At 38.7% G+C, this 9,189-nt stretch overlaps 1 protein-coding gene across 3 annotated transcripts in view; it reads left to right on the top strand.

Moving 5' to 3' along the window:
- fam184a (family with sequence similarity 184 member A) overlaps positions 1-9,189 on the top strand; it is a 278,742-nt gene that overhangs the window by 197,513 nt on the left and 72,040 nt on the right. For all 3 annotated transcript variants that reach the window (XM_015372804.1, XM_015372806.1, XM_015372805.1), the window contains one exon: positions 2,209-2,330. In XM_015372804.1, coding sequence (XP_015228290.1) covers positions 2,209-2,330 — 122 coding nt within the window. The remainder of the gene's footprint in view (positions 1-2,208; positions 2,331-9,189) is intronic.

The raw sequence follows: 9,189 nt of genomic DNA, 5'->3' as shown, positions 1-9,189 counted from the left end.
TATATATATATATATATATACTTTTTTCTGTGCGGCCTAGTACCAAATGCCCCGCGGCCCGGTGGTTGGGGACCGCTGCTTTGCAGGGTTCTATCCAGGACGAGGTCTGACCTTTGACCTCTGGGTCATTGTAATACCTGGCTCCTGAACGTCTCCAGCCATTCTGTAGTTTTCGTTTTCCTGTATTCTAAATAATTACCCTGTCGATGACCAGCTTTGGTTTAAGCTTCAGCAGTTAAGATGCGTTCACACCGATAGCGAAAACATCCCCTCCCTTTATGAAGTTGTGACTAAACAGCTGGTGAAGCAAACATCGCATTTAAAACGATTCCAAGCGGAGCAGCGTGGTTATAGATGCAGCAGATAGAGCAAAGCAAACTGTCGCAGTACTTAAAAAAAAAAAAAACAGAACTTCTTTCAAAGGGTGAAGGAGCGCAGCAGAGACAAAGCCCGTTTTAATCCAAAACTCACCAGAGGTCTATCCGTCCCCCTGCAGCAGCACAGCTGCTCCTAAAACTGGATCCTGCTAGAAACTGTAAGCAATTATCCAGCAGCTCCTGGAGCAGGTTGAGGCACTGGCCAAACTGGGAGCAGCTCTGATGGGCTCCCTGGTCTCACCGCCTACACCTCTTTTCATTTTTCAGTATCACATACATCTCATTGACTTACTCAGTTAAATCAAGTTCAATCAGTAACCTGCAAGTGGATAGACAGGGATGGAGCGAGCTGGGTGGACCTTCACTACATTCAATATGAAAGTACTTTTACACAGATGGTGTCCCTATTGATTCTAGAGAAGCAAAGCCAATTAATTATAAAGCATTTCAAAAAAGGGAGGCAGTGTCCAAAGTGCTAAATTAAAACAGACGAAGGATTAAAATTAGATTTACAAAGATCCGAGTAAAAATAGCAACAAAACATAGAGGAATCTTTTTATATAATTGTCAACGACTAAAAGGCATCCAGGCCCAGTAGCTGGAAAACCAGCTCAGATCATCAGCCGTCCATCACCATGCTTAACGACTGTTTTTCTCTAAATATCCTGCTGTGCGTTATAAACATCTAAACGTTGCTCTCATATAACAGCAGGACAGCGTTTGTAAAATTTTGTGGGTTTTTCAGATCTGACTTTTTAAACCAAACTCTACTCCTATGAATAATTTCTATCATGATAATGGTTGCTCATAGAGTCTGAAACAGCTTTTGGGATTTTTCAATTCTTCCAAGCATTTCAAGGTCTAACTGTAGAATAAATTGCAAAGATGTAAGCTGTTGAGAAGATTAGCTATATTTAATGTTTCCCATTTATTATTAAGCTTTTCTCAGTAGGGAGAAATTTCAAACAGTCTGAAAACGATGAGTAATTTACATCTTTTAGCCAAAACTCTATTTGGCTATTCAATAATAAACAGCACAACCTAGCTTATACTTATTCTGATAAATCCTGTGGAAATGGATCATTATGGCTATTGGTATTGCTTTTGGTTTCATCTGTGGTTGGTAAATAAAAGATTATGTGTATTGTGTTATTATAAAGCTTTCGATTAGGAACAGAAGGAGCATTTTTTTTGTACCTCCACATAACCTAAAGTTGTTTAAGAAAATCAAATTTTGATTGGCTTACTCTATAAAGACTCTGCTATTTTGGATCAATATTAGCAGGGATTCCAGGTCGGTATTTGTCAGGTCTGACTCCTAAAACACTGTAAAACAAGGAAAGAAAGGAACAGAGTCAGAATTATTTTTACTCGCCAGGAGAGTAGGAAGAGACCTGCAGGTACATCTCCACCCCACTCTGCCAGTCTTCAGCTTTCTCCTCGCTATTTATTTAAGTCAGAGGGGGGGTCCCTAGTTACACAAGCTGAGGTTGCGCTAAAGGAATGGGAAACAAGAAATACAATTCAATTTGCAGCCTCAGTGAACAGGTCAATCTGCATTTAAATGTCTTGCGGTCAAATGGTCCAAGAACCTCCTGGTTTCGTTAAGCTTGAGCAATACTTCCTGAGAGTTAACCTTTACTGCTTGTGCAACACCTCTCTGGAACAGTAATATGTTACACATTATACATCATAAAAACAAACATTAAGTATCTTATACATAATTATTCCAACAGTATTGTTCTTGAAAAATCGCTATGCTACTGAAAAAGACAATTAATCACTATTAGCAGTAATTTACAGCTTAAAGACTCTCCTGTTTGTTCCTCAGGGTGAGCTGGAAACCCAAAAACGCCAACATGAAGCCAAACTCATTAGCACCAAAGAAGATGAAAAGCATAAAATGGACAAGATGGCTCTGGAGCTGGAGCTCAAATGGACCGAAACACTCCGGTGAGTCAGTGTCTCTATCAGAGGGGTTTTACAGAAAAGGGAGTCTGGCTATCTGTTGTTTTCCTTTTGATAAAACAGGAAGACATCATTGACACATTAAAACATTTTTCAGTTTGTAGTGAGCATGCTCACACAGATCCGCACATAATTATAAAAAAGGTGCAAACCGTGGCGCACCATTAACTTTAGCTGGCAATGAAGTTTTTCACTTTAATCTACACTGTTCAATACTATCCTCCCCTTCAGAGGGGATATGCATCTAAAGTGATTGTAATTGTTGTGTGTGGTGCATTAGGAGGGGATGCAGTGTTAAGCTATTTACACTAGGTCCTGTAGGGGGAGCACCACACAAAATATTATTTAGTAATACAAAAAAATAGGTGGTGTACTGGAATATGTTTATACTTGGAAAAAAATTATTTATTATGTATTTTTCAGGCTAAATGCACCTCATCGATGCATGAAAAGTGAAATAAATCAATATTAGGCTCTATAGATTCATCATGTACAATTTTTCTTCAATTCAAATTTCACTACAAGTACAGAGTTTAACAATAGAATATAATAGAAAAGAATAGAAATTTATTGATTTCACATTGGAGAAATGCACTGGATCTTATAAACAAACCGGAGGAGCACAAAGGAGGAAAAGGTGCATAAAGTATATCCAGTGCATCCAGATAATATCCAGTGGATGGTAAAAAATAAAGAAGAGATTTAAGGTGACATATTATATACAGTATCTTATGTACAGTAAAGTGGTGGCCTGTAAATTACATTGAGTATGGTTTGTTAAGCTTTCCATAGATGTTGACATCTAAAGATTTAACCACATTTTCCTTCCTGCTGTTTGTGAAGCGCGTCATGATGCAAGCGAAGCTCACATTTGACCTTTTGATGATGTAAAATGTTCTCACTTCATCATTTAAAACCTTTGGGTAAATATGTGACAAATGTCAGGGTTCATGGCCCCTATGGACCCGACACTTTAGGTTAATTTTCCACGGTCAGATGGCCTTAAATGTGTGTGTGCGCTAAACTGTCCTGCGTATTGTAGCGTTGACCAGCACTACACTTCTGAATCGTGTAGAGCCCCACACCAGCCCAGATAGAGTTAAGATAATGGAGGATTTTAAATATGTATACTTATACATGCATTGATAATGGAGGAAATGGATGGATACATCTTTGCTAAATAAATTAATTTTAAACCTGGTGTAGAACTTTAGTAACACATTGTCATAAATGTGGTTAAAAACCAAATATCGATGAGACCTCTTTATTTCACTGTTTCAGTTTAGAAACTGAGCAGGCATGGTGAAGGTCCACTCCATTCTCATGTCACAGGTGTTTATAACAATGACCCATTGTTACCTGTGTCATGATCTTATCTAAAGCTCGGACCCACATGCAGAGAAACCAATTCAGAGAGACCAGGGGAAAGGTTTAACGGGTTTTATTGAAGAAGTTAAACAGAGGGAGAAGTGTTGCTCTGAACACTGCTCAACCGGAACTGTAAAGTGAGGGGAAGACACAGCGGTTAGCAGGCTCAGTGGGGAAAAAGACTCTTGAACTTGAAGAGGATTTGGTTGCCGACTCACGTTTCCAGAGAACTTGTTGAATCCTTGACTCCGGTCTGTGTGCCGTGGTTCCAGTGTTTGTCTGATTCGGTGGAGGGCGGAACAGGTTTTACCCAGAATGCGGTTGATTGTTGGTGAACGGAGAAACTGACTGCCATTCAGATTTCCTGCGGTACTTGAACGGGTCGTAGTGGAGAATATTCCCTTTTTCAGTGAGAAGCTCAAACGATCTCTTGGGGAAAGTGGATCCAAACCTCCTGTTTGAACCCCAGCTCAGTTTGAAGCTCAGTTGATCCTTCCAGGGAGTGAAGGTCCGAGAAAATCCAGTTTGCAGGACGACTTCCTGCCAAGAGGCAAAGACAAAAACAAAGTTAAATTCAGGTTGACAAAAACTCAGCTTAACTCAGCAAAACTCAGCTTAGCTAGAGTACCCTAAGCTGGCAAACACTCTGGCGTCGAGGTAGTGGCAGTCATCTGGTTAAGAACGTTCCGTTTAACGAGGAAACCATCAGCAGGTGTGTGAGGAGGCAGACCAGGCGCCTCCTGGTGGATGAAGAGAGACAAGCACAGACACAAACACAAAAACAGGAGTCCTGACAACCTCTATATTGCCCAAAGTAGCAGCTAAACACAGCATCTGGTTTTCTACATTGGTTTATTTTAGTTGTTTTGGGTGAAGTGGATTTGTTTGGGTTGTGGTTCTTTGGTTGGCCACATCTTGTTTTCATTTTTGTAAAAAGGTAAATTGATTTCACAATATTTCGTTTTTTGTTTAACTCTTCATAAAAGGGAAATTCACGGATTAAAGAGTTAAAATATTGTGAAATATCACCTCTGCTGTTTCATTCTCCAAGCAGGTGTGTACAGGACTGCACCATTGGATAATTGAAGGAGGGGAGGTTGATCTGATGAATGGTGTTTTCTTTATTGAGTTTGAGTATTTGGGTTTAATTGAAATATTTGTTTTGTGTATTTATTGGTAAAAGTATTTCTTAATCAGCTGTTCGCTTAAAACAAATTTTCATTTTCTTCTTGTTATTGTGAAGCTGAGCATCCTTTTAAAAATGGTTTCTTCCAATTTAGTTCCTCCTCTATATAAGAAACATGTCTGCCATTGTTCTGGGGTTGGTGTGGTTTAGTTGATGTCCTGCACCAGGAAAAAAATTGAAGTTTTTTTCAGCTGAAAACTCTTCAGAGCATGTACTTCTTTCAACCAGTTTGGGTCCCACCTCCAAGACTGCTTGGCCTCCTGACAAGTGTCTGACAGTGTTCAAGCATGTTCTAAAAAAGCCAGAGTTCACAGATTTACTAAAAGATGCTGTGATTTTAACCCAGGAGCGGAGCATTTGTGAATCATTTAAAAAGTTGGTCTTTTTAATACATCTTAGGCCAATGTCTTTGTAAATCTTTAGGTTTTTTTTCCTTAACTGTTTTCCTGTGTTTGATCCACAGTCTGCAGGTTGTGTGCGCTATTGTTTGTCTCTGAAAATGTTTAGTTAAACACTGTGACTGAGTTGTAGAATGTCAGCTAATATTTAATCACTCATTATTATTCACGGCTCAATAACCTCTATCAGGGGACCTTTGAAAATAATTGCGGCACTGAGTTTCTATTGCTCTTTGAAAGTTTAAAACTGTAAATCTATTTTGAATGTGTATACTTATACATATATTGATTCTGAACAGTTAAATTTTTATGAGAAAATTGATAGAGGATAAAGATTGATGTCTTTTGCACTGAAACAATAAGCGCCTAAAAGAATCAATATCAGGGGAACAAAACATTTTATTTCCACTAAAAATATCTCATAGAAAAGTATATTTTTTAGAAATACGGCTTATTTTGTCTCCAAGGAGCCAAAACTTGTCATTTTTGACAAATGTTATCTGTTTATTAGTTCTTCTTGCTCTTTACAAAACTTTTCACATTTTTTAATTTTAGAAAAATTTTTCAATTTAACTTGACATTACTTTCTCATTTGAACTATTCAGGCGTACACCGGCTCCTAAAGCATTAATTTTTTAAAGACTTCTGGCTTCTGGTAATTTCTTCTGGTCTCTATTTTGTATCTTTTCTCTTTCATTTTATTCTTGCTACTCAAACACATGTCCCTGCATTAACAAAACTTGCTTTTTATCAACAGGAATAGGGATAGGACAAAATCTGTATTAGAAATAAAATACAGATAAAGTATTAATTTTATTAATTTATTATTTCATTTAAAGCATTTTAAACATTCTTTCCTCGTGAACGCTCAATAAAACACTAGTACTAGGAGAAATAGACTAATAACTGGTGGTTATTTTAACCATGTAGGCCTTCATCTCTGGTTGTTTCTACTTATATGAAGGTACGAACAAAGCCAGTACAGCTACTGAACAGCAGTAATGGAAACGTTTGGAAACTGGTGGCGGGGACATAGAGTTTTGCCAACTGAAGCCGATGAAAAAGAAGATTAACTTAAATACATTTGTACAGGTCTGGACATTACCTTTTTTGCTCCCTGGCCACTGTGGCTAGTGTTTTTTTCTTTTCAAAGTTAGTAGCCACTCAGCATTTTCACTAGCCACAATTTTGTTGTTAGAAAATGATGTCAGGTGCTGCTGCAGCATAATTAAACTGCCGAGAGAGAAATATCAATATCAGGAGGACGGAAAACAATTTTAAAAACCAAATATTTTAAACTAAAGGTGAACTCTTATCTTAATCTCATCTTACCAAATTCAGAGGCAGCAGTTAAACAAAAGATGAATATATTTTTATTCATAAATATATATATGTAGGCTATATTATATTTCTTTTAATTTAAACAAGTTAGTTGAAGCTTTTTGCTTGTGTTGCTCATTTTTAAAGAGAGAAACAAAGGAGAACTGCTTCTCTCTCTGCCTGCAGCCATTTGCTGCAGAGCTGCATTGGACTCCCTGTCGGCGCTTCAGAGTCCTTCACTCCTCGCAGTAGAAGACCGTGAAAACTTGAGCAGTTACTGCATTCATGTGTTGTCAGCAAAGTCTCCAAAAACACAGAAAAAGTCACCAGATTTTTCGCTGGTATCTTAAAAAAAGAAAAACAATTTAATAAATAAGAGGCAGTAAAGGAGTCTGCAAGAGGCAGACTGATGAGAAATTCTTGGCAGCCTGGTATCTCTGGGCATAGGTTTAGGGGAAAATGGGACGAGCTTGTAGGACAGCTTTACGTAAACATATCACCAGAATTATTGACCATTAGGAGGACCACTTATTTTGATAATCCAAAGAACATCCTCCACTATACCTTTAACTCTGGCTTTTGCGATGATACCCAGACCTCTTTCACCAGAGAAGAGCTTCATGAATATCAGGGCTACATCTCCAGAGGATTTATTCCACACTTTTCCGCTCCCTACACTCGAAATTTAGACATTTCTGTGAAAGGTGTGCTCACCTTTGCTCACACTGCGAAACCTCAGAGGAGAGGAAAACGTACCAGGGCACTTGTGCGTCTTCACCAGTGCAGACTCCGCTCAACGTTACAGAGTTTAATCTTGTGTTACGTATCTTCCCTGCCCAACAAACTGGACGAACTACAACTGATGCTGGGAAAAAAATAGGGACTTCTCTTCATCTGCTGTTTTGTGCTTCACGGGGTCATGCTGTGTGGATTCATACTGGACTCTGCGCTGCAGCTGGCAGGCTTCCAGCTCCACAGAGCGGACAGAGACAAAGTGAACCTTGAATGGAACCATTGGTGACAGCGCAACACCACATGTTACAGAGTCATCTTTAGATTTGCTTATTATTTAAGATCATGTTTAAGAAAGCAACAATTAAAAGAGTAAATAAAACCCAAAGCACCAAAGGGGCTAGAACTTTAGAAGTGGCTGTGCTCCCTGCCAAAGCTGAAATTCACCTGCATTTGGGTTGGTTGGTGTTAATGTCAAGTCATGCTTGAAAGAAAAGGATAAAATATCAGAAAATAGTTTTGATAAAATACTGAAATAATACATCAGCAACAAGATCCTGGGCTCATATGTTGTCTCTGCTTTGAGTTTTCATCTTCTTTCCTTTCCTTTCCTTTCCTTTCCTTTCCTTTGCTTATCTGGTTTCCTCACTCAGTCTCAAAACATACGTTTGGAAAATTTTTCCCAATACAACCCAAAAAAATGAACAAGTGCAGACTGTGGACTGTGAAAGTTGTTGATGTTTTAGCGGTTTGTCCTTGATGCTGCTGAAATAAATTTGAAATTCCTGAGTTTAAAAAACATTAATGTTTTGTAATTTCATATACAATATATGAGTCACCCTTCGTTTCCTTTTATTTTCTTGCTGTCTTTTAAAACCAAAGCAGAAGATGTCGAGGCCTGCTTCATTCCAAATGAAAACGCGTCTGGAGGGCACGTGTCAGGCCACGCCATCACAAATGTGACCGTCTGATCTGCAGCCTCTGTGCTTCCTGCGCGTTTTTGTTTAGATGTTTTGCATTTATTTTAGAGCCCGCTTTCAGTCTGGCACTTTCTAGCTGAGTGACAAAAAAGGTGTTTGCCTGGATACTCCATTTAACAGCTGCCATTTCAACTCCCACTCAGCTATTACATTGACAGCGTGCAGGCATACACACTCATCTAGGAGGCAAGGCGAAGAGGTGGGAGCAGGAGCGTTAAAGAGAGATGGTCTCCCAGTAAAAGCTGTGCTGGGGTCTAACAGCTCAGGACAATTTATTGCTGCTATTAGAGGGACATTAAGCTCTCTGGAGCCCTCAGCAGCAAACTTCTAGATGACTCTCAGCTTCAAACCAGTGTCAGTAATGGTAGCATCCATCCAAAATAAATCGGGATGGAAAAAAAACTATCACCACACCCTTTTGTTCCCATTTGCTGTAAATATATTTGCGCAATCTTCTTTAGCCGACATGACAGCAGTTCTTTAAGGTTTCACAATATTGCATCATACAGGGAGAAGAATCTATGCAATCTTAAGTGGTCGATTTGACTTTTGTGTTTTATTCAACTTTGTTTGAGTCTTTAGGGCAATTACGGGGTTTTATTGTACAGTTTGCGAAAGAATGATGTAATCGTAACTTTGTGATGTAAAGCCCAGGAAAAATAGTCTCTGCTTATGTAGACACTAATGGGGAAAACAAACGGTTGAAAAAAGATTTGGTGACAGTGACCATGGAGATATTTAGAAATAACCTGCAATAAACGATTATAACTCCAGACTTTAATTTACATCCAGAGATGGGAAGTAACAAAGTACTTGTCGTGGGAAAAAAGTATTCGACTATTCATCCTAGTTAAATAAAC

This window comes from Cyprinodon variegatus, unplaced genomic scaffold, assembly GCF_000732505.1.
Source record: "Cyprinodon variegatus isolate N-32 unplaced genomic scaffold, C_variegatus-1.0 Scaffold76, whole genome shotgun sequence".
NCBI classification, from domain to species: domain Eukaryota; kingdom Metazoa; phylum Chordata; class Actinopteri; order Cyprinodontiformes; family Cyprinodontidae; genus Cyprinodon; species Cyprinodon variegatus.
This window is presented reverse-complemented; position numbering and strand designations above follow the sequence as displayed.